The 25,693-nt window shown below is 47.6% G+C and overlaps 1 protein-coding gene across 2 annotated transcripts in view; it reads left to right on the forward strand.

The window, feature by feature from the left end:
• The window catches only part of Iqsec2 (IQ motif and Sec7 domain ArfGEF 2), an 81,047-nt gene extending 57,932 nt beyond the window's left edge, over positions 1–23,115 (forward strand). Inside the window, exons 3-15 of one of the 2 annotated variants that reach the window (XM_059250514.1) lie at positions 460–721; positions 1,494–1,895; positions 6,703–7,598; positions 9,055–9,216; positions 9,684–9,806; positions 11,015–11,181; positions 14,564–14,703; positions 15,438–15,563; positions 17,855–17,954; positions 18,670–18,831; positions 20,496–20,669; positions 21,136–21,185; positions 21,772–23,115. In XM_059250514.1, coding sequence (XP_059106497.1) covers positions 460–721; positions 1,494–1,895; positions 6,703–7,598; positions 9,055–9,216; positions 9,684–9,806; positions 11,015–11,181; positions 14,564–14,703; positions 15,438–15,563; positions 17,855–17,954; positions 18,670–18,831; positions 20,496–20,669; positions 21,136–21,185; positions 21,772–22,737 — 3,730 coding nt within the window. In that variant the 3' untranslated portion in view covers positions 22,738–23,115. The remainder of the gene's footprint in view (positions 1–459; positions 722–1,493; positions 1,896–6,702; positions 7,599–9,054; positions 9,217–9,683; positions 9,807–11,014; positions 11,182–14,563; positions 14,704–15,437; positions 15,564–17,854; positions 17,955–18,669; positions 18,832–20,495; positions 20,670–21,135; positions 21,186–21,771) is intronic. The other variant, XM_059250513.1, reaches the window with a different exon arrangement.
• Positions 23,116–25,693: the final 2,578 nt, after the last annotated feature.

A 25,693-nucleotide genomic window follows, 5' to 3' on the forward strand; every position in this document is an offset into this window, starting at 1 on the left:
TGGGGTTGTGAGGGGCTAGAGCTGGGGGGGGAGAGGTGGGGGGAGGGGGAAACTAGGCCATCAGGGGAGGGAAGATTTGAGGTTGGAGCTGCTAGGGACGGGAGTGGGGGGAGACTAGGGGTAGGGTTGTGACTGGAGGACACATTGTGAGGAGCGGTGGGTAGGAAGGACTGAGGACAGAGCTGAGAAAACACCCCTGAGGGAACGTGTCTCAGAACAAAGTTATGGAGATGGGGTTCCAAAGGGAAGGAACTGAAAGGGAGTGAAGATAAACCAGGGTACTTGAGGGAAGCAGGCAGTGAGGAAACAGATGGATGGTCTCTTAAATGTTGGGGTCCCTAGTATCTGAGGAAATGGGAGAAGATGGGGTTGGGGGCAGGATCTAGTGTACTCACTCAGTTGGGCCTAGCAAGCCTCTCTCCTTGCCACATCCTAGCTCTTTTTATCTCATCCCCACAGTGTGGAGGGTGATGCCCCAGGCAGTGACCTGAGCACAGCGGTTGATAGTCCTGGGAGCCAACCCCCCTACCGACTGAGCCAGCTGCCCCCCACCAGCAGCCACATGGGGGGCCCGCCTGCTGGGGTGGGCCTTCCTTGGGCTCAGAGGGCACGCCTCCAGCCGGCCAGTGTCGCCCTGAGGAAGCAGGAGGAGGAGGAGATAAAGCGCTCCAAGGCCCTGTCAGACAGCTATGAACTCTCCACAGACCTGCAGGACAAGAAGGTGCAGAAGAGATGCTCTGGTTGAAAATGGGAGTGGGATACAGAGAGAGCCAAAGGAGGGAGGTTGGGGTGTGGTACTTGAGGGTGGTATTCAGGGAGGGACAGTAAGGCTGGAACTGGAGAAGACTGACTCCAGGACCTGTCATTGTACAGGTGATTCACATTCACTGCACTCAGCAGACATTATTGAGCTCCAATAATGGGGTCCAAAAGATGAAGGAGAGAGACCTGCATCCAGCCTTCAAAGACATGCAGTCTAAGGGGGGAGGCACACACATAACGTGACGATTTCACAGTATGATACAATACACTGTATAGCTGGAGGGGCTGGGGGTGGAGAAAAGGGAGCACGGGAAGGGAGGACAATATTACAAGATTTCAGAAAAATAGAGCAGGGCAGTTATCAACATGTTAATTATGGCTATGCCTAGATGTTTGGACTGCAGGTGAATCCTCCCTTGCCCCCTCCCGTCTTTCCTTCCTTCCTGCTTTTCTTTTACTCTGATTCTCTTTCTTCTTCCTTCAACTTATTGCTCTTCATTTACTGTTTCCTTTCTTTCGTTTTTTGGTTTCCCTAAGCTTTTTCTGATTTTAAAAACTATGTTTCCTTTTTTTCTTGCGCCTATATACATCCTGGGATTATAAGTGAGAAAACACTGGGCACAGACAGAGCCTGTCAGGACTTCCAGCAGTTAGTTGTAACTTGAGTGGGGTATGGTTGAGGACCAAGGCCGTGAGGCTCTGGCAACTTTCTGAACTTGTTCCTCTGACAGGTGGAAATGCTGGAGAGGAAGTATGGGGGCTCCTTCCTGAGCCGCAGGGCTGCCAGGACCATCCAGACAGCCTTTCGCCAGTATCGTATGAATAAGAACTTTGAGCGGCTGCGCAGCTCAGCTTCAGAGAGCCGCATGTCCCGCCGCATCATCTTGTCCAACATGCGGATGCAGTTCTCTTTTGAGGAGTACGAAAAAGCACAGAACCCTGCATACTTCGAGGGCAAGCCTGCCTCACTGGATGAGGGTGCCATGGCTGGTGCCCGGAGCCACCGGCTTGAACGGGGTCTCCCCTATGGAGGCTCCTGTGGTGGGGGCATCGATGGTGGTGGAAGTTCAGTCACCACATCTGGAGAGTTTTCTAATGACATCACAGAGCTCGAGGACTCCTTCTCCAAACAGGTCAGGAGCCCTGAAAGGGGCTTTTCTTCTCCATTCCCTGGCTCTGGCTGCTTCTACTGCTTTTTATCTAGTTTCCAAACTGCAAGAATGTGCACTACTGAGCACTTAATAGCAACAAATAGCAGTGATTTGAATTGGGACTTTGAGAGTGATGAGAGAGAATTGTTAACATGAGAAAAAGTTACAGCTGAGTGTATAATAGAAGCACTGGCAGGACTGAGACAGGAGGATTAGGAACACCTATGTAAAACAACAACAACAACAAAAACCCTAAGGCAGGGATGTAGCTCAGTAGTAGAGCACTTGCCTAGAATTTCCAGGTCCTGTTTTTATCTCCAGTACTGTTGGGGGCAGGGGGGACTACATTGTTAAAACAAGCATGTTAGAATATGGGGGCATAGGGACAGTAAGATGGCGCAGTGGCTGAAAGGCACTTGCTGCCAAGCTTGATGATCCCCAGAACCCACACTGTGGAAGGAGAGAACAGAGCGTTTATTTTAAGTACTTTATTTTTATGTTTGTGTATCTGTGCGTGTATGCCAGGTGTGTGCAGCTGCCCAAGGAGGCTTGAAAAGGGTGTCAGGTACCCTAGAGCTAGAGTTGAAGGTGGTTATGAGGGATCTGGCATGGGTGCTGGGAACCAAACTCCAATCTTCTGCAAGAGCGATATATATTCTTAACCACTGAGCCATCTCTCTCCAATCCACAAAAACTGATTTATAAAAAGATTTATTTATTTTATTTTATATGTTTGGGTGTTTTGCCTACATGTATGTATGTGTACCATGTGCACACCTGATACCTGTTACATTCAAAAGAGAATGTCTGATCCCATGAAACTGGAATTATGAATGATTGTGAGCCACCCATGGGTGCTGGGAACCGAACTTGGGTCCTGTGAAAGAGTAACAAGTGCTCTTAACCATTGTGCTGCTAGTTTTGTGTCAACTTGACAGATAGTCGTTTTAGAAGAGGAAACCTCAGTCAAGAAAATGCCCATATCAGACTGGCCCACGGGCAAGCCTGTGGTGCATTTTCTTGGTTGATGATTGATGTGGAGGGTCCAGATCACTGTGGGCTGTGCCACCCCTGGGCTGGTGGTCCTGGGTGCTATAAGAAAGCAGGTTGAGCCGGGCGGTGGTGGCGCACGCCTTTAATCCCAGCACTGGTGGGGCAGAGGCAGGAGGATCTCTGAGTTCAAGGCCAGCCTGGTCTACAGAGTGAGTTCCAGGACAGGCAGAGCTACACAGGGAAATCCTGTCTCAAAAAATCGAAACCAAACCAAACAAACAAAAAGGAGGAAAGAATGCAGACTGAGCTAGCCTGCCTCCAGGTTCCTGCCTTGAGTTTCTGGCCTGACTTCCCTGGATGATGGACTACATAAAGTAAAATGAAATAAACCCTGTCCTCCACAAGTTGCTTTTGGTCGTAGTTTTATCACAGCAATAGAAACTGTAATTAGAATAGAAATTGGTACAAGGTTCATGGGATATTGCTGTGACAGACTTGACCATGTTTTGGGGAGAATTGTGGAAGGACTTGGAAACTTGGGGCTAGAAAAGTAACAACAGACGAGCCAACTCTCCAGCCCTGAGAAATGATTCTTGACAGTTTTCCTCTCATCCGCATATGCACTGTGACATACAAGCACATGTGCACACATACAATAAATGCAATAAAGCAATAAAATATGAGTATATAGAACAGAGAAGAAAACAAAAAGTCCCCACTGTTTGAAACTTGCTATAACAGCAAATAAAGGCTTTACTAACATAATGAACACCTGGTGGGTGCCAGGTACTCTGTATGCTTCACAACAGATCTGTAAGGTAGAGATTATTTTCCCCATTTCATAAAGGAGGAGGCTGAGGCTAAGGCTTGTGCTCTGGTTCATATTCTCCAGGATCTCCCAGTCTGGTAGACAATAGAAGACATATAGGTGCATGGTTGTCTCCTAAAACAGAGTATGTTCAGAACCAGAAGGGATTCTGGGAGGACCAGAGACGTGTCTTGGAGAAGACAGCATTGCAACTAGGTCTTACAGGACTGAAAAGATGTAGCTAGTTAGAGATGTTGAAGAGGGCATTGTTTGCTCAGACAAAACTATGGAATGATGGGAATGGACATGGCAGTGAGTGGAATGGGAGGTCATTCTAAGCTGAGGATATTTTAGCATGGCTCCCCGGGTGAAAATCCCAGTTGTGCCATTTCCCAGCCATATGACCTCGGACAAACAGTTCCACCTTTTGGTCAGCAAAATGGAGATAAAGCTTTCTTTTTAGTGCTGTTGCAGGACTGTTGGGAAGATGCATTCAACTAGATAACATGCATGAAAGCACCTGGTATATGGTAACTGCTAAGTTAGTTGTGTGTTTTTTTTCTCCTAAAACTAAGGAGGTACTTGGTAAAATTTATTGAATGAATCAGGCTTTATAAAAGAAGAAATCACTGTGATCTGAGCTCTGTTATCTGACCCTATCATTGGTCTATGCATGCTTCTCTGAGGCTAGTAAAAATATGGAGGGAAGGAAAGAAGTAATGAAGGGAAGATCTGTATCATCCATCCATTCATTTATATGATAATTAAGCATCTTTTCTGTGTCAAGCAGTAGCTGATCTAAAATAGAAACTGAGCTTGCACCTATTCCTCAAGGGAAGAGTAGAGAATAGGAGAATAGCATCTGATGGAAGAGATAGAAGAACCAGGCCTGATCTAGCACTCTGTGCTATCTAAGTCAGATGTGGGGGAAATGTATTACTTACCTATTTCTGTACAGCAAACTACCACAAAATTTAGTAACTTAAAACTGACCTTAGGGGCCAGTGAGCTGGCTCAGTGGGTAAAGGCACTTGCTGTGCAAGCCTGGTGACCTGAGTTCAATCCTTGGAACCTATGTAAAGGTGGAAAGAGAGGAACCAGGGCCACCAACTTGTCCTCTGACCTTTACACACATGCTGTGGCTTCTGTACCTATACCTACACATCATGTGCTAACAGACACAGTCATAATAAATTGTAAAACAAATAAGAAACCCCGACATTAGAACTGAGCTTAAGCAACAAACTATCTCTTTGCTTTGTTTTTCTTCAGACTTAGCCTCTGAAGTGCTCTAATTACAGGTGTGCACCACACACACACACACACACACACACACACACACACACACACACAACCAACATTTATTATGCAGTTTCTGAGGGCCAAGAAGCTGTGAGGGGCATGGCTGGATGCTGCTGCTTCTGGATCTCTCAGGAGGCTGCTGTCAAGCTGTGTAGGACACAGTCTCCAAAGGCTGGATGGGGGCTGGCAGGTTAACTCCTTTGCTGGCAGTCCCTCTCCCTTAGGACTGTTCACAGTGTGGCTTCCCTTAGGCAAGGAGTCTGAAGGATACAAGTCAAAGGGAGTATGCAAGACAGAATTTGACAGTCTCATTCCAGAAATGATATACCTTCATTTCTACCATGTGTTGTGGGCCACACAGACCAACTCTAGTGCAGTGTGGTATCTAAGATTATGAATACCAGGAGGAAGAGGTCATTAGGGGCCAGTTTGGAAGCTAGATATACAGGGAGGTAGAGTTACTGGGTGCAGTTCAGATCCTCAAGAGTAAATATTATGGATTTCCTAAGAGATATTCACACAGAGAGCTCTGGGAGGAAGCTGAGATTTGGGGTTTTCCCTGGATGGGAATTTGAGATGGTATGACAGAGGTAGGAGTGTGGCTTGAATGAGGGAGGAGGTACTATTTGACTTGGGTTCATACGGAGATAGACATATGTGTCTGTGAAGGCATTTTGTCCTTGTTAGTCCTAGCCTCTGTGAACTCTGTGACTACCTGGGAGTTATTTTGTAAACTATTAAGAACCTATGGGAAGCTAGGCGGTGGTGGCGCACGCCTTTAATCCCAGCACTCGGGAGGCAGAGGCAGGCGGATCTCTGTGAGTTTGAGGCCAGCCTGGGCTACCGAGTGAGTTCCAGGAAAGGCTCCAAAGCTACACAGAGAAACCCTGTCTCAAAAACAAACCAACCAACCAACCTATGGGTTTGGATTTCCTTGTAAAAATAAAGGGCTGGACAACACACAATGAACTCAATGGTATTTTTGCAGACTTCTTGTCTCATACTGCTTTGTTTAGACATTTTTCATCTAACTGGTCTTTTGCTTGTGTATTATGGTTTCTGATTTTGTGTTTTATGGGTTTTGATTGGATAAGTATGTGTGTGTTTATTGTGCTTTTTCTTTGATTTTTTAAAATTATTTTTTTCTGGTTTGTTTAATTTTTTGTTTGTTTTCTAAAGAGAGAAAGAAGGCATGGTGTTGGGTGGGTAAGGAGGATCTGGGAGGAGTTGGGGGAAGAGAAACTTTGATCAGAATACATTATGTGAAAATAAATTTATTTTCAATAAAAAATATACATACATATAAAAGGGTAACAAAGGGCTGGAGAGGTGGCAGGTTTGATTCCCAGCACCCACATGGTGGGTGATGACCCTCTATAACTCCAGTGTCAGAGGATTTGATACCCTTTTCTGGTCTCCACTGCACCAGGCATACATGTGGTATACAGACATAACATGCAGGCAAAACACCCAACACCCATATACACTAAGTGAATAAATAAATATTTTAAAAGTTTAAAATAAAGGACCTATGTGTGGGGGGAGGCGACACAGACACCTGCTTTCCTAGCCGACCCACCAGGAAGCTTTCCCTGCCTTTCCTTCTGTTTTCTCTCCTTCTGATCCTTGTACCATTCCTCCCTTCATCATCCCTCCCTTTCCCTTTTCCCTTTTCACTGTATACAGGTTAAGTCTCTGGCTGAATCCATCGATGAGGCTCTGAACTGCCACCCATCGGGGCCTATGTCTGAGGAGCCAGGGTCAGCCCAGCTGGAGAAGCGGGAATCAAAGGAACATCAAGAGGACAGCTCAGCCACATCCTTCAGTGACCTTCCCCTCTACTTGGATGACCCAGTTCCTCCTCCATCACCCGAGCGACTGCCCAGCACAGAACCCCCACCCCAGGGCCGCCCTGAGTTCTGGGCACCAGCTCCCCTCCCACCAGTTCCTCCACCGATGCCACCAGGGACCCGGGAAGATGGTAGCCGTGAGGAAGGCGCTCGCAGGGGTCCTGGGTGCTTGGAGTGCCGGGATTTCCGGCTCCGAGCTGCACACCTTCCCCTCCTTACCATTGAGCCTCCCAGTGACAGTTCTGTAGACCTGAGTGACCGCTCAGATCGCGGGTCTGTCCACCGCCAGCTGGTGTATGAGGCTGATGGCTGCAGCCCCCATGGGACCCTGAAGCACAAGGGGCCACCAGGCAGGGCCCCAATCCCACACCGCCACTACCCTGCCCCTGAGGGTCCAGCTCCAGCCCCACCAGGGCCCCTGCCAGCAGCCCCCAATAGTGGCACTGGGCCCAGTGGTGTGGCTGGAGGTCGGAGGTTGGGGAAGTGTGAGGCAGCAGGTGAGAACTCTGATGGTGGAGACAATGAGAGCCTTGAGAGCTCCAGCAACTCCAATGAGACCATCAACTGCAGCTCTGGCTCCTCTTCTCGGGATAGCCTGAGGGAACCTCCAGCCACTGGCCTGTGCAAGCAGACTTACCAGAGGGAAACGCGGCACAGCTGGGACTCACCAGCCTTCAACAATGATGTGGTACAGAGGCGGCATTACAGAATTGGCCTCAACCTCTTCAATAAGTATGTGCTCTCAGTTCTAGTCTCTTTACCTCTTCCCATCCTGCGTGGGCACCTTGTTTTAGGACCTAGCTCGAAGCAGTGACCTTGGTTCTACCATCCTGTCATTTGGTGAAATGGTATTTCTCCCCAGATGTCAAGGTATCAGGACTAGGAGAAGGGTGGCAGAAGGTGGATGCAGCAGTGAATGCTTGGAAAACTTAGCACTCAGTAGACTTTAGTCAAAGGGATTGCCACAGTTAGAAGACAGCCTAGGCTACAGAGTAAGACCCTGTCTCAAAAGACAATTAACCAAAATAAGAAACAAAGGTGGAAAAACAGGGTTGCCTGAGTTGGGTCCTAGTGCTTTCAGTATCTGTTTGTCTGATCTTGAGCAAGATGGCAAGATGTTCCCCCAAAATGGCTTCCAGGTATTGTCATCCCTATACCCCCTTTTCAGAGGGGAGGCAATCTAGAATATGGGGACTAGGACCCCTAATCTGTCTTTGTTCACTCATTGTTTAGCCTTAGGCAACTTGTGTTCCTTCTTTGGGCTTCAGTTTTTTTGTCTTTCTCTAAGTAGGGTTGTGTATTTGGCAGCAGGCTGGTGTGACTAATGGTGACTAAGCTCTTCCTAGGTGCCTGGTCCTGTGCCAGGTGCTTAGGAATGGGGGTGAGAGTGTGGCATTTGATTAGAAAATAATTAGAAAACATAAGATGTAATTAGAAAACATTAGATATAGTGGAAGGCATTTGATGTAATACCTCACATCTTTATAGTCTGTTAAACACTGCCACCTATATTTAAGTTTCACAATAACTCAGCAAGGCCAGTAGTAATGTTCTTATTTTAGAGATAAGGAACTGAGATCTGGAGAAGTAAAAGAGGCTGTGCAAAGCCATACAGTTAGAAAGTGATTGCTCAGAGAGACCCCTAGGACATCAAAGTCCAAACTTCCAAATTCAAGTTCTGCACAGGGCATAATTCCAACCCAGGTTTTTTGGTCCCACTCTCTGAAAACATTGGAGGCACCTCATCTGTAGAAACAGCCACAAAGGCTGGGTAGGATGTAGGACATGGAACAAAGTAACCTATTCACTTCTTCCCTGTCCTGAGGGTCCTGAGATGCAGTCTGGTCTAGAGCTCAGGCCTTTTCTCAAGACTGATGGTTTCTGGAACTATCCGGGCAGAGAATAGGTTCTCATTTCGATACTTATTTTCTTCCAACTGTGGTATGCCTCCACTAAAAGAGGAAATTAGTGTGAGGATGCCTTGGGATTTTGAAAGTCTGTGAAATGGGAAAGGTGTTTCTTCTTATGCTGTGGTGTTTTTAATCTGTGCCCTAAAGAAATTAGACCACATTATAGATCCTCAGCTCTCTGAAGCCTTGGTTAGTCGGGCCCCAAATCAGTTCTAGAAATGGGACCAAGCACAGTTCTAGAGAACCAACTGTCTCACCTACCTCTTCTCTTTCTACAGGAAGCCAGAGAAGGGTATCCAGTATTTGATCGAGAGAGGTTTCCTGTCGGACACTCCTGTGGGGGTGGCTCACTTCATCCTGGAGCGGAAAGGCCTGAGCCGGCAGATGATAGGGGAATTCCTGGGGAACCGGCAGAAGCAGTTCAACCGAGATGTGTTGGAGTGAGGACCCCAACATGGGGCAGGCGGGCTAGGGATTCCTGGAAAAGGAAGGCAGGAGGAAGGCAGGGGACAGTCCGTCTTTTGGGCTCAGATAAACCTTTTCAAAACAAGATGGATAGATTTTCCTGTTCCCATACCCCTCTGCTCCTAAAGGATCTTAGCTCTCTTGACCCTATTCCGAAAGTCTTCTAAAAGTGGTTCCCAACGGGGCATGCTCACCTAATACTTTGCTTTGGGCCTCAGTTTCCCATCACTGAAATGAATAGATTAATGGAAAGCACTCTTAGTGACCATGTGCCTTCAATTTTCTTAAACTTCAGACTTTCTGTTCTCAGGTGTTTTAAGTCCAAAGTTTGGAAGCATGTCAGTGGGAGTGTTGGGCTGCTTGTGCGAGTGGGTGGCTCAGTGGTTTGTGTAGAGAACTGAAGAAGGCCACCAGCCACCCACCCTGCTTCTTTCCTTTCCAGCTGTGTGGTGGATGAGATGGACTTCTCCTCTATGGATTTGGATGATGCGCTCAGGAAGTTCCAATCCCATATTCGCGTTCAGGGTGAGGCCCAGAAAGTGGAGCGACTCATTGAAGCTTTCAGGTGTGCTTGCTTCCCACTCCTGAAGCCATCCCTCTCTACTTTGGTGCCCTGTTTCCACAAGGCGCTTCTCTGAGCATTTTAATTTTCTCACCATGAAACAGAAATGAAGGTCAGGTGTGCTGAGGGATGGGCCAGGAGGATCTCTGAGTTCGAAGCCAGTCTGGTCTACATAGTGAGTGCCAGGCCAGCCAGGGCTACATTGAGAGACCCTGTCTCAAAGAAACAAAATAAAAACTAACCAAACAAACAACAATCCAGAAATGGTAAATCCCATCTTGAGAGGCCTTTGTAAGGTTCAGAGGTAGTAAATATAAAGTATCTAGCTCTAGCAACTGAGATACAGGCATATTAATATTAGTGACAACATCAGTAGTAAATGGTAACATTCATGGATCTGGGTGTGTAAAACAATGATAGAGCATTTGCTTGCTGAATGACTATGAGCCTTTGGTTTCTGTGCCCAGTACTGGAAAGGAAAAAAAAAAGGCTACCATTCTATGAGGTAGATGCTTCTGTTGGTATTTCCATTTTTGTAGATGACAAATCTGAAGTTCAGGGACATTAGAGTAAGTTAGCTGATCCAGGATTTGAACTTGAGTGTATCTAATGCCATAATATCTGTGCTCAGCTCTAAATGCTTTGAAGATCAAACAGAGCTGGGTCTAAATCTTGCTCCATGCCTTTGGAGCATTTACAGGAGAGATGGAGGAATTGCTGAGAACTCGTTTCCCATTATGGGAGAAAGATTTGCTTTGCAGCCAGATGATCTCTTTTCATCCCGGCTTTACCATTCACCAGCTCTATTGCCTGGGCAAGTTATCTCACCACTTTGAGCCTTCATTATAACTGTGTAGAATAGGACTGCTTGGGAGTTGGAGGTGTGGCTTAGTGGTAGAGCATATGCTTAGCATGCTCAAGGCCCAAGGTTCTATCCCCACCACTACATACCCAAAGAAATGGGGAAATAGCAATCATGCAGTGGTGTGATCAACTGCATGAGACAATGCACGTAAGTCTCCTGGAAAAGTTCCGAGAAGGTAGTGATTATGATTTTTCATGGTAGTATTGGGGAAATCGACAAAGACAGACTCTGAATACTAAGGGAGTGTTTCTTGAAGGAAAGGGTTTATGATGGCAACCTGGGCAAATGGTGGGTAGGTGGAGATTGCTGGCACCTGAGTCTAGACTTGACCCTTATTGTCTCGCAGCCAGCGGTACTGTGTCTGTAACCCTGCCCTTGTACGCCAGTTCCGGAACCCAGACACCATCTTCATCCTTGCTTTTGCCATCATCCTCCTCAATACCGACATGTACAGCCCCAGTGTCAAGGCTGAACGCAAGATGAAACTGGATGACTTCATTAAGAACCTGCGAGGTGACCAGAATTTCCCATCTATTTTTCCTGCCCATCAGAGAAAAGAAACAAGGGTGGGGATGGGAGTAGGGTGAGAGAGATCCCAGATGTCTTTATAAATTAGCCTTCAATGCTGTCACTTATCTCATGGCTGGATGTCCCCAGGGCATTCACTTATTAATTCACTCAATTATTTGCCAGGCTGTGTGGGTAGCTCAGTAGCTGACTGCTTACCTCGCATGTGCAAGGCTCTGAGTTTGATTTCCACGAACTGCAAAGAAAAACCAGGTGTTTATCCATGTACTCACTCTTAGACCAGCTATTTACTAAGTATCGACTCAGGTTGTAGAATATGACTCTTGTTTCAGAAAACAAAACAAAAATAGCCTGGCTCTTAAACTATTCACTCAGTCAGTTATTCCTTTATCCATTCCTTATCGCTCTTCTTGTCTTTCCCATTTATACCTATGAAGACTCATTTGGTTACTTTAGATACCTTTCCCTCCATTCATTTATTCATTGAGCCAACCAACCAGTCAGCCACTTACTGGATGCTTAATGTGTACCCAGTAAAATGAGTACCAGGGACAGTGGAGGGAAGTCTGCAATGGTCTCTGTTCTTAGAGCTCTTCCGGCTTAAGGGAGAGATTGACATGTAGTGCCTAGATAACCATGATAAGACAGAAAGTGAACAGTGATGTCAAAGAGGCCAACAGACAACCAGAGCTCTAAGGAAGGAGATCTTACCTCCTACTGACTTCCCAGAGGACTCGAAGATGACAGACTAAAAATAGAAGAGGGCTTACCTAGCAGAAAGAATAACAAAGGCCCCGATGGAAGAAAATGTGAAATTGTTTAGAGAACAACTGAGATGGGGTAGATGAACACTTGGGAAGGTCAAGTGGATCCACTATCTGAGGTTCTCCAGTACCAGATAAATGATGTCACTTTGATTTTTTCTTTTGGTTTTATTGTAACGATGTCAAGCCCTAGCTCTCGCCAAAGAGCAGCCTACTAAAATGGCACAGATATGATTATTTCAAAAGAAACGAAAAAAGGAAAATAGAGATGGGGAGAACAAGACAAAGTTGCTGACTCTCATCACTTATGTAGTTGAAGGCTTTGAGTTGTCTGGCAGCTAAGGTAAAAAGGCAGTGGGGAGAAGAACGTACTTTTAGCACTTGTGCAAGGAAGAAGTATGGTATTTCCAAAGGAGAAGTCATTTTTTTAATAGCAGAAGCTTTAAAGAGAAGAGTGAGAAGGTTTCACTCAGCACACAGTCAAGAGTGGAAAAAGATGGTAGATTTGCTGTTTCTCATAATTCATTCATCCATACACATATGCTCACCACATATACAGTCAGTCCTCCATACCTGTGGGTTCTTCATCTATGAATTCAACCAACTGTAGATTGAAAACATCTGGAAAAAAACTTGTATCTGTACTGAACATGTACAAACATTTTCTTGTCAATATCCCTAAATAATACAGTAAAACCACTGTTTACATAGCATTAACATTTCAGTAGCTATTGTAAGTAATATACAGATGATTCAAAGTAACAAGAGAATGTATGTAGGCTATATGAAAATACTACCACATATTATAAGACCAACACCTTACCATTTGGCGACTGTACTTGACTGTCCTATTTTATATATGAGACATGAGCACCTTCAGATAGGAGCATTGATGGAAGATCTTGGAACCAATCTCCTATGGCTATAGAGGGGTGATTATGTGTGTAACTGTATATATTTCTTTCAGTAATTGAATAAATAAGCAAACAAACAATACGTGTTAATTTTAGGAAAGTAGGGCATGAGGCTATATTTCAGCAACAGACTGTACTTAATAATCATGAGGTCCCTGGGTTTAATGCTCAGCACTGCCAACAATTATTTTTTCTTACATTTGTTTGTTTGTTTATTGAGGTGTGGTGTGTGTGATGTGTGGGTGCACACATGCCACGGTGTTCTTCTGGAGGTCAGAGGACAATTTGCAGGATTTAGTTTTCTTCTTCCACATGTAGGTTCTGGGGATGGAACTCAAGCTGTCAGACTTAGCAGCAGGCACCCTCACCTGCTCAGTCATCTCTCTGGCCCTCGTGTATTTTATTATCTTACTCTTCACTTAACTTGCTACAAGGATTGTCTCACATTATTGAAATATTTTAGTAAACATCAAGTTTATAGATAAACTATCCTTTACTTAGCTATTTCTCTATTGTTAGAAATTAAGCTGTTTCAGAATTTCTTCATAAATAGCACTTGGTGAAATTCTTTGACATCAGTCTCACATACATTTCTGAATAATTTCTTAGAATAGATTCTTTGAGAAGGAATTGATGAGTTTGAATATTTAGGCTCTTGCCAGATTAGTTTCTGAAACTGTTACATCAGTATCCATGCCAAATCCCTCAGATTCTTACTAACTCTGGATGTTATTTTCAAGTAGTATTCCCAGTTAAGAGAGCAAAAGATAGCCAGGTGTGGTGGCACACTTCTTTAATCCTAGCACTTAGGAAGTAGAGGCAGATGGAATAAGAAGAGAGAGAGAGAGAGAGAGAGAGAGAGAGAGAGAGAGAGAGAGAGAGAGAGAGAGAGAGAGGAGGGAAGGAAGGAAGGAAGGAAGGAAGGAAGGAAGGAGTGAAGGGAAGGAAGGAAGGAAGGAGTGAAGGGAAGGAAGGTAGGAAGAAAGTCATTCATGGGGGAGGGCTGGAGAGATGGCTCAGAAATTAAAAGCACTGCTGCTCTTCCAGAGCACCCTGGTTCAATTCCCAACACCTACATGGTGGCTTACAACTGTCTGTAACTACAGTTCCAGGGGATCCAATACCCTCTTCTAACCTCTAAAGACAGCAGGCCAACAACATGATACACAAACATACGTGCAGACAAAAGCACTCATATATGTAAAAACAAACAAACAAACAAACAAATCTTAAAACAGAACAAAAAACCATGGAAGGAAAAAAGTAGTACCTGAGGCGGGCGGTGGTGGCGCACGCCTTTAATCCCAGCACTCGGGAGGCAGAGGCAGGTGGATCTTTGTGAGTTCAAGGCCAGCCTGGTCTACAGAGCGAGATCCAGGAAAGGCGCAAAGCTACACAGAGAAACCCTGTCTCGAAAAAAAAAAAAAAAAAAAAAAGTAGTACCTGATTGTCTTAATTACAGTGTGTTATAAGTTTTTTAGACAAAATCCCTACCCTGGTTAAAAAAGCAATTGGCTGTTTTGTTGAAAAGCACCTTCCCTGTCCCATTCATAGACCAAGAATACCCACTTTTTTTTTTTTTTTTTTTTTTGCTAAGGTCCATGCTGGGTGTGGGAGGTTATGGAGACCCCCCTACTGTCTACCCTCCATATTGACGTAACATACTCCTGTGTTACATTTTTCATGTAGGGGTCGACAATGGTGAGGACATCCCCCGAGACCTCCTGGTAGGCATCTACCAGCGCATCCAAGGTCGTGAACTGCGTACCAATGATGACCATGTGTCCCAGGTGCAGGCTGTGGAGCGCATGATTGTTGGCAAGAAACCGGTGAGTGCCTGGGAAGGGGGCACTATTGTGTGGTAAGTCACTCCCCTCCCCCAGCCCCAGATTCCCCTTATCTGTAAAATGAAGTGGGAAATATTGTATTCCTTAGGGATCATGGTGCAGATTATGGGAGATTCTCCATGTAAATGCATCTAGTATATTGCAAAGTTCATAGTAGGTGCTATATAAATATTTTCTTCTCATCTATGGTTTTGTCTGCCCATCCCAAGTAAGGAGAGTCAAGCTAATATTTTCTATGAAATAGATATATTTTGGCCAACAAACATTTATGGATGGCTTATTCCTGATCCCAGCATTTTACTGGAATCCAGAGGCATAGATGTGAATCAGACACAATTTCTGTCTTTAGGGGCCCTCAGACATTAGTGAGGTTCCAAGACAAACACAAATAATATTTTGGTCTTGTGGTCTAATTTAGAGGAACAGAAATCAGGGAGAGGCCATTTTAAGCCAAGGGAAGTCAGAAAGATTTCTTGGAAAATAACTTTGGAATTGCGATTTGAAAGGGGAGCAAAATACGGCCATGCAGAGCTGGGCGGTAAAGGCATTTTAGACCAATTGCTATCGGGACAAGGACAAGGTGACAGAAAAGCTTAAGGGACTCAGTTGTTTATAGTCTTGGTGTATCAGATGTACCTTTTGCCTTGTTAAGGCACTCAGAAGCCTGAAGCTGATGGGATGACCTTGCTGATGCCTGTTTTTCCACATCTATCCAGGTCCTGTCTCTTCCTCACCGTCGACTGGTGTGCTGCTGCCAGCTCTATGAGGTGCCAGATCCAAACCGCCCCCAGAGGCTGGGGCTGCATCAGCGGGAGGTTTTCCTCTTCAATGACCTCCTTGTGGTATGGGCATTGGGCAGAAGGAAATGGGAGGGAGCTAGTCAGCCCAGCTGCTGGCTCTAGTGCAAACCGTGGCATGTGGAGTGTGCTTGGGCCAGTGCTCCCGCGTGCCATCGGCATGGTCTCCAGTAAGGCATAACCCTTCTCTGCCCTCCTTTCCCTTCATTTTGATGTAGTGACAGCCACACAAGGGCAGACAGTGTAAGGACCAGGGGAAAGTGGAAGACCTATAACCTGGGATGTGGTAGGAAATGTCCCTGTCCACCACAGTAGCACAGAGGGTTATGAATCTGTGGCCCCATGAACCTTTCAGTTGTCTTGATGTTGGAAGTGATTAAAACAAAGCACATCACTAGTACAGTGATACACATCTTTTAGTGAGGGGATTTGTTGGATTCTGTGGATAAGAAGGGATTTTCAGGATTTCCTGGGCAAGAACCACTCTTCAAGATGGCTTAGCCCTGACTGCTAGAATATGTTGTAGGTTTTTTTTTTTGGGGGGGGGGGGAAGGGTTTTCTTGTTGTTGTTTTGTTTTTTTCTAATACAGGGTCTCACTGTCCTGGAATGCACTATGTAGACCAGGCTAGCCTCCAACTCACAAAAATCCACCTGCCTCTGCCTCTGGAATGCTAGGATTAAAGGCGTGCACTGCCACACCTGACTAGAATCTGCTTCCTAATGTGGTTCGCCTCCTACTCTATGTTCTCCACTGTTTCTTGGGATTACAAAGAATAAGTATTCCCCCTCTGTTCTGAGACAGTACTCCAGGGATTTGAGAACAGCAATTTTGTTCCTTCCTTGGTCTTGTACAATGTAGTATTTTAGCGGCACTCTGGGATACCTACTAGAAGCCAACAGCAAACCTTCAACCAAAAAAAAAAAAATGTGTTCTCCAGAAAAGAGCAAAAAAGAGAAGGAGGGGTGGGAGAGGGAGAGAACATCTTCTTCAGGGAAGAAAAGGTGGAAGGAATGAAAGAAAAGAAAGCAGTGTCTTCTCTAGACATTGTTCTGTATCCTGTGGAAGCAGGGGTCACAATCATCTCCAGTTGAGAATCACCACTTTAGAGAAAATGCCGTCAACATCCTCTCCAAATCTTAGTTGCTTGCTTCATGAAATAGTGCTAACCCTTCTCTCTTAGAGTTGTCAAGAAGATGAAATAAGAAGTCAGTGCCTGGCATTTCAGTTCAGTAGTAGAGTGCTTGCTTAGTATATGCAGGGATCTGGGTTCCATTCCCAGCACTACAAAAGAGAAGGGGAAGAGATAATCACACCTTGACCTAGGCATGCCTGGCGCACACAGGTGCTGAGTCACTGTTAGATACCCTTCATGCACGGACACCCTCTGTGTATGTAGCCCTATGCTAGCCACTGACTACATGGAGATAAATCAGACTCAGTCCTTGTTTTCAGGGACTCACAATCCAAAGGACCTAAAATGTGTTTTGCAACATGGTGTGGTGATAAACCCCTGTAACCTAAGCATTTGGGAGGTGGAGGCAAAAGGAACAGGAAGCTAAAGTCAGACTGGGCTACATGATGGAGGCCTTATTTCAACCACCACACCACATCCCTGCCAAAAAGTGTTTGACATCATGGTGCACTGTAACCAACGTAAAACCAAACGTTTGTAGGGGACGAGGCTGTATTTTAGTGATAAGGGTACTTGTCTGACTCCAGGTTTCATCTCCAGCATACAAAATAAATGAAATAAAACAGCCACTTGCAGATTGTCTGAGCTTATCTTAGTGTAGAATCCAGACTGCCTAAATACTTGATAAAGACTTTGGGTTGTTGAGAGGTTGTTAATCCTGTTCATAGGCTAGGTGGAAGTTGCCGTTATAAGCTAGTTCTGGATGGTGGAGGTTGGAGTAGGTGAGAGAACCAGAAAACGAGACCCCTGCCCTCTAGGCCAGCAGGGGGAGATCACATATTCAGAACTGCCATAGAGTCTGACAAAAGAAAAGGTATAGAACCGGCAACCTAGAAGCTCAGAAGATGGAAACCGAAGTCTATGTGAGGTATTAGGATAGGCTCTCTGGAGGGACCGCATTCATTTAGTTCTTTTAAAAGTTGCAGGTGCTTGTGTATGCTCATGATGTCACGAACTTGTACTTTCTCCCTCCTCTCTGTTCCTCAAGTTTCAGTTCTCCCTTGTGGGGGTATATGTGCTCATGTGTATATGTCTGTTACTAGGAATAGGTGGGGAAGGTGGTTACTAGAAATGGGTATCGCTCGGAAATTCCCCACCCTTCACCCAGCCTCTTATCTCTTTCCCACCCTTGTTTGCCAAAGGTCACCAAAATTTTCCAGAAGAAGAAGATCTTGGTGACATACAGCTTCCGTCAGTCCTTTCCCCTGGTGGAAATGCACATGCAGCTCTTCCAGAATTCATGTGAGTCCCCTCTTGAACCCTAGCATGCATCCCAGGGTTTATCAGAGCCCATGCTCATCCTTCATCTATACTAGCTTCCAGCCTTTGAAGTCCTCTACAATTGGGTTCAAGTCTCCAAAGTATCTACTTGTCCAAGGATGAAAGGAGGTCTGGAGTATGATTTGGGTGTGGCCCCTGGAGGACATGGAACAGCAATGTTTTATGTGTTCCTTAGTGAGCAGATGTGGCAGGCACACTGTGCTTTAGAGTACTGAACTGAGAAGAGCAGGACTGAGTGCCATTCAAGAGGGCAGAGTCACTGGGAGAGGCGGAGGGACAAAGGAAATGGTTTCTAGAAAGCAGTTCAGAATTCTGTTTGCCTTTACATCCTGGAGTCTGGTATAAGGTTGCCAAGGCTACCAGGAATTTGGGGACAAGGGGAAACCACTGAAGATGCTTGGGCACAGAAGAGGCATTTCAGAGTTGGATGTTACAGAAATAATTTCCAAGATGGACAAGGTGATGTGTGTGTTTGTAGGACAGTGTTTGAGAGGCAGAGCAGGAAAGTTACTTGAGCCCAGGAGTTTGAGACTAGCCAAATAGTGTGAGTCTGTCTCAGAGATGGTTGGCAGCAGTGGGGAGTGGGTTGTATTATTTCTCAGCTTCTTGTCTTAGCCACTTTGCTTCACACCTGACAGAAATACCCAGCTTCTCCTGTCCCCTCTCATTGGCGCAGATTATCAGTTTGGGATCAAGTTACTGTCTGCGGTACCTGGAGGGGAACGAAAAGTCCTCATCATCTTCAATGCTCCTAGCCTCCAAGACAGGCTGCGCTTTACCTCTGACCTGCGGGAGTCCATTGCTGAGGTGCAGGAGATGGAGAAGTACCGCGTGGAATGTGAGTAGGCTACAGCCATGACTCCTTCCCCTGTCGCCCGCAGATACCAAGAATCCTGTCTTCTGAGAACTGTAGAGTTGAGGGCTAGCTTGCCCAACCTTCCTACCCTCATTCTAGGAATCCTTCAGCTTCTGCCCGAATGGTGTCAGAGACAAGAGGGTCATTACTTCCTAACCTCAGATTATTATTCCAGTCGTTGAGAGTCTATGCTGTGCTCTCCACCCCCATCCTCTAATCTATTGAATGGTATGAGGGAAAAGACTCAGGGAATAGGAATTAGGACTGTAGCTTCATACTTCATGTCTACTATCTGTTATCTAGGCAAGTTTGGGTGAGTTTTGTGGCCCTCTTAACCCTTTGTTCAGATCAAACAGGGATAAATAAATCTTCACAGAGTTTGACAAGGAGCCAGACATAGTCGTTACATACCTGTAATCTCAGTACTGAGGAGGCTGAGGCAGGAAGATTTCAAATTCCCAGGCCAGCCGTGGCTATGTATTGAGTCTCTGTCACAAAGAGAGGGTAGGGAGAGGAAGAGAAAATGGAGAGGAGAGGGAGAAATTGAAGATGAAGGAGAGGAAGAGAGAAGAGACCAGTGCATCCATGGTTTTCAACAGTACCATTCCCTATCTCCTATCCTCAATATCAGCTCCTGAGCTGAGGTCCAGCTCAATACCCAGGGCTTCCACCAAGTTATTTAGATCATAGACGATGGAAAATGGTGATTAGATCTCATTCTTCCTGGTACCCTCTAGGTTTTCTTTTCTCGAAGCTAAGCCGTCACAGTTAAGTAACATGGCATTGAGGCGAAAGGAGACAGAGAGGAACAGAAGCAGTAGTCAGTTCCTTGATAGGTTTTCAGCAAGGCAGAGTATCAGTTCAGTAGAGTCCTGGAACCCCTGAGGTTCCAGGCAAGAGATTAGCTATATCAAGATAAGGAGAGGCCCACTAGACCAGAGTCTCCATGACCTCGTTGGAGGTATAGGGGGTGCCCAGGGGAGCAGGATAGACCCGCTTCTAGAATGTTGGCTTCACTGATTTCAACTGTCCAACCCTGAGCAAACTGTGACTTCTCAAGTTCTTGGGTTCTTCTCCCGCAAAATGTAGATGATGCTCATAATGTGGAATGAGAGGGATCAAGTATGTGCTGTCCCCAGCATACTGCCTGGCACGTAATAGAGGGTTTGAGGCCCATCAGTTTCATGCCCTTGCTCTTCCAAGAGCTCCGCTGCTATGAAGCAAGGCATCTGAGAACTGAGTGAACTTTGAAAGGACTGTCTTTCACCATAGGCAAGAAGGGCCTTCCCATCCTTACTATGAACCATCTGTTGCAAAGCTCTTGTTTAAAGGGCAGGGGTCTTTAGGGAGGCCTGTCTACAAAAGGGTAAAGAAAGGAAGGCTAAGAAGAGGGGAAGGGAGCAAGAAGAGTCGGCACTTATATTCACAGGGAGGAAAGAAAAAGAAGGGGTAGGTGGCATAGGATGGGCTGGGCACCTAAGGAGATTTGAAGATAAGAGTTGCAGTTTGGGGCGGGGGAGTACTACTAGGGGAGTAGGGGTGGGAGCAGAAGGCGGGAGGAAAACAGAGGTAAGCTGCTAGTCAATCAGGTGGGTTCTTAATGTTATTCCTGACCTTTTCAAACCATTTTCTCCACTGCTACCCAGCGGAGCTGGAGAAGCAGAAAGGTATGATGCGGCCTAATGCCTCACAGCCTGGAGGAGCCAAGGACTCGGTGAATGGGACTCTGGCCCGCAGTAGTCTGGAGGACACTTATGGGGCAGGCGATGGGCTCAAGCGGGGTGCACTCAGTAGTTCCCTGCGAGACCTCTCTGATGCAGGTAAGTGTTCTGGGCCCCTGCCCTGGCTGGGGAGATGCGGGACCAGGTGTCCTCTTTGCCTCCTGTCACTGGCTGCCAGCCTTCCTCCATCACACACACACACACACACACACACACCCTTCATTCAGAGCCCTGGGCACTATGTCACAGGGGGCCTGGTAGCCAGGTCAGAACAGGTGGGGCCCAGGGTTTCTGCCAGGGAGTATAAAGTGGGGCCACAGACTCAGCCCCTCTCCTCTTATCCCTCTTCTGTCTCTCCTTTGCTGCCTCTCCTCCATATTTTCCTCCTCTCTTTCCTCCTTTTCAACCTCTCTTCCTCCCTACCTCCCCCTCTTCAATGGGGGAAAGGGGTAATGGGGTGTCTGTCCCTGGGAGGGACCTAGGCCTGGTGCCCAGCTCTGGAGCCCAGCAGGGTGGGGAGGGAGGGTTGCTGCTCTGACGCTGGGCTCCTTGCTTGTGGGTGCAGGGAAGCGGGGGCGGCGTAACAGCGTGGGATCGCTGGACAGCACCATCGAAGTAAGTGTCAGCTCCTGCCCCACTCATTTTCTGCATGAGCCCTGCCCTGGCCATGGAGCCCCAGAGGAGGAGGGGACCTGTTGCCTACCCCTCTTCCGTGCTGGGAACCATATGGCTGCCTCTCCCAGCCAACCACTTTCTCCATCTGTCCTCAACTCTGTCTGTCCTCACTCTGCCTGTCTCTCAGTCTGTCTTCCACTCTCCCATGCCCCTTCTTAACCCCAGGGCCAACTCCAAATAGGGATGCCCTTGGACTTGGGCCTCAAGAAACTTTAACTTCCAAATCCTGCTCTTTGACCCTGAGCGAGTCACTCTGCCTCTCTAGCCTAACATTTTCTTGGCCTGAGAAATGGTCACGAGAAGGAGGTCCTACTGATTCTTCCTCTGCCCTCTGAGGTTCAACTGAGGTAGTGGATGTGGCAACAGAGCTGGGGAGCAGAGCTGGCCACAAATACAGGACTGCTGTTTGGTTTTTGCTGTTACTTTGGGGTCCCTGTTGCTCCAGCTTCAGGGACAGGGGTGGAGTTTAGGGCTGGGGGTTTAGGATATTTAGACTGGCCTGACTTCCCCCCCTCCCCCCTTTCAGGGGTCTGTTATTAGCAGTCCACGCCCTCACCAGAGGATGCCACCTCCGCCCCCACCCCCGCCGCCAGAGGAGTACAAGAGCCAGAGGCCAGTCTCGAACTCCTCATCTTTCCTGGGCTCCCTATTTGGAAGCAAGAGAGGCAAGGGGCCCTTCCAGATGCCACCACCGCCAACAGGCCAGGCCTCTGCCTCGTCTTCATCTGCTTCCTCCACCCACCACCACCATCACCACCACCACCATGGTCACAGCCATGGTGGCCTGGGGGTGCTACCTGATGGGCAGTCCAAGCTCCAGGCCCTGCATGCCCAGTATTGCCAAGGACCGGGCCCTGCCCCACCACCCTACCTCCCACCCCAGCAACCCCCTCTGCCTCCACCCCCTCAGCAGCCTCCACCCCTGCCCCAGCTGGGCTCCATTCCACCACCACCTGCCTCAGCCCCACCTGTGGGGCCACATCGACACTTCCATGCCCATGGCCCAGTTCCAGGACCCCAGCATTATACCTTGGGCCGGCCAGGCAGAGCCCCAAGACGAGGGGCTGGAGGACACCCTCAGTTTGCTCCACATGGCCGCCACCCCTTGCACCAGCCCACATCCCCATTACCCCTGTACAGCCCTGCTCCACAGCACCCTCCCGCCCATAAACAGGGCCCCAAGCACTTCATCTTCAGTCACCACCCACAGATGATGCCAGCAGCAGGTGCAGCTGGGGGCCCTGGGTCCCGGCCACCAGGGGGGTCCTACTCCCACCCTCACCACCCCCAGTCACCCCTGTCACCACACTCACCCATCCCACCTCACCCCTCCTACCCGCCCCTGCCCCCACCCTCACCTCACACCCCACATTCACCCCTACCACCCACCTCCCCCCATGGCCCACTGCACGCCTCTGGGCCCCCTGGCACGGCTAATCCACCCAGTGCAAACCCCAAGGCCAAGCCAAGCCGGATCAGCACTGTGGTCTGAGGAATGGAGTGAGTGTACTGGGGAACAGGATAGTCTGGGGAAATCCACAGGAGAGGGACCTTGCCCCTCTCTTCTTCCTCAGTTTTTTCAAACTATATATACACTCAGCAGTGTCCTTCTTTCCACGTCCTCCATATCTCCAGACCCTTCTTCGCACCCCTCGCAGTCGTCATGGGGGTTGCCTTCCAGATTGGAGGGCCCTTGCCACTTGCAGCCTGAACTTAGGCACTGCCGTGCTGGGAAGTGGCGGGGGCCTCTCCGCAGTCCTTGTCCTCCTTTTCCTGTCTTCCTCTTCTCTTTCTTGTCCCTGGAGGTCTAGTTGCTGACCTCAGACCTCTGGACAAATGTGAGCTTCCTTGCAAGCTGGTGGAGAAGGCAGGCTTCCCTAGAACTCCTCTGCTGTGTGGGGCTAGGACAGAGCTCTGTCGAGCTGTGGCCAAACCTCAGGGCCTAGCCACACACCTTCATGTGTCTTTCTGCCTGCTGGAGGACACAGACCATCAGTGCACTCCGTGGGTGGAACCCCGCTTGTGCTGGCCCCCACTGAGGGCAGTGCTTCCTCTCTTGAGCCAGTCTGTGTGCGCCCTCTCTCCTAATAGGCCCCAGCCCAGACCTCTTTGGCTTCAGGAACCTGCCTTGCCCTGCAATGTTCTTATCCTGATCAAAGTCCAGACAGGTTTTTTTTTTTTTGGAGGTGGAGGGGGGGCTCAGGTCTGGGATGAGAAGGGTACTGCCCTCCCTCACCCATATTGCATGCCCCCCCATTCCTACTTTTCCCCACCAACAACTGAAGACAATGCACTTTACAGATATCACCCACACATATCTCACTGGGGCAGGGCACCCAGCATCAGCCCTGGGGAAAGACTCCCAGAGGACCACCCTGAGCCCAAGATGTCCTTCCTGAGGCAGAGATTGAAGCCATCAGAGCTGGGGCTGCGAGCCAGAATGCCCAAGCCCCTCTTGTTCATCAAAATCTCCACTGCCTCGCCAGCCCTTTTGCAGCCCTGTTTATTTATTATAAATATATTTTTTACAAGTCCCAGCTCCTCTTCTTGCCCTACACATCCAGCTCCTTTCACAGTCCCTGCCTTCCTCTCCCCTGTCCAGTATGGGCTGCAGTACAGACAGACAGATGGACCCTCTATGTCAAAGGGTCCCTGGGGCTTGGGGTTGTGGGAGGGTGTTGGTGGGAGGGACTGTATGGAGAGGAGCGGGGGGTTCAGGCATTGTCTTTTTCCCTCCTTGTATATAAGAATGTATATTTGATGCCTCATAAAAGACCTTGTGCTCACCTCTGGCCTCTGCCTCCTACTTCTGCCCCCTCCCCCACCGTGCAGCCCACGGAGAGAGAGGCACCGGTCCGGGGAGGTGATGTGCTAACGGTAATTCAGACAACTGGGTAGGCAAGATGCTTTGGTTGGGTAGGAGGGTAGATGAGGGTCGAGTTTCTGTCTCATTTCATATGTTGTCCGCATGACAGTGGCAGGAGTGTGGGCTCTGGAGTTGATCCAGTACACACCCTGAGTACACACTTAGGCACAAGAGTTTCAGAGACTCATCCTCCCAAGTCTTCGTCACTTAAATTTACCACTTGGGATGACCACGTGTCATTATGCTATCAAATTTGGAAGTCACAACCTGTGCGCAGAGTTAGGTTCAGCCACTTGTCTTCAATAAGCCAATTAAAAAAGAGGAAAGTGCTGAGTGACGGTGGCACACGCCTTTAATCCCAGCCAGGCGGATCTCTGAGTTCAAGGCCAACCTGGTCTACAGAGAGCTCCAGGACAGGCACCAAAACTACACAGAGAAACCCTGTCTTGAAAAACCAGAAAAAAAAAAAAAAGGAAAGCAGAATGAAAAAGCAATTTATTCAGTGTGACCGTATTGGGAAGAAGAACGAAGAAGTCTAGAGAACCCCCCCACATCTGTCTTCAGGGTCCTGAAGGGAGGTCAAAGTTTTATATAGAGGGTCAAGGATAGGCACATGGAAGCAGGCTGGGTCAAGGTGAGATCCCAGCCACCATTGACCCTTCCTTGTCTGGCTTTAGTCTCTTCCTGTATGGTGCTTTGAACTAGGTAAAATCTCTCTCCTAGAGACAAGTTCTCCTGGCATGAGATTCCTGGGGAAATCCCCTTTCTTTGGGGCCCATTGTTTGAATAATCTGAAAGTCAGATTGAGAGACACAACTGTCTCTTTAAAATATTCAAGCTGGAGAGATGGCTCAGTGATTAAGAGCACTTCCTGTTCTTGCTAAGGACTGGAGTTTGATTCCCAGCACCCAAATGGTGGCTCACAACTATCTGTAACTCCACAACTCTGGGGGATCCAACACACTCACTTGCATATACTCACATATGCATACATACATATGCATAATTGCAAATAAAAATAAATCTTTTTTTAAAAAAGAATATTTCCTTTCTGCCAGGCTAGTTACAGTTACATGGAACTGTGATAACTGTATGAACTAACCAATGCCAAGCAGCTAGGATGGAGTAGATATTCACAAGATAGCTCTCTGGTCTTCTTTGTAGAGACTGGCCATGTGGAAAGCATGTGGCCTCTGTTCTCACCATTCCTGTGACTGTCCTGGTTTTGACTTGAAACCCCTGCTACTGACCCTCCATGCAATCAATGGCTGGCCATATTTTTGTTCTTGAGGGCAGGGAAGTGACTTGAGCCAGGAAGCCTGGGTCTAGATTCTTTATATGTGCTCTGCGTATACACCTAGGATATTAAATAACAAAGAGCTATCTTTCATTTACAGAGGAGACAAGCCACACAGCAAGTCAAGATGAGGTTTTCTTGACTTGTAGCCCAGATCCATTTCCACTGGCCCAAGCTGCTTCCCTGTAAAATGGACCCATTTCTAGCACCAATAGTTATGCCCTGGGTCTCAGCCTAGCACAGGACAGATGGGGCAGAGCAATGGCTCTTAGAGTCAGCAGGGTC

This window comes from Peromyscus eremicus, chromosome X (genome assembly GCF_949786415.1).
Source record: "Peromyscus eremicus chromosome X, PerEre_H2_v1, whole genome shotgun sequence".
NCBI classification, from domain to species: domain Eukaryota; kingdom Metazoa; phylum Chordata; class Mammalia; order Rodentia; family Cricetidae; genus Peromyscus; species Peromyscus eremicus.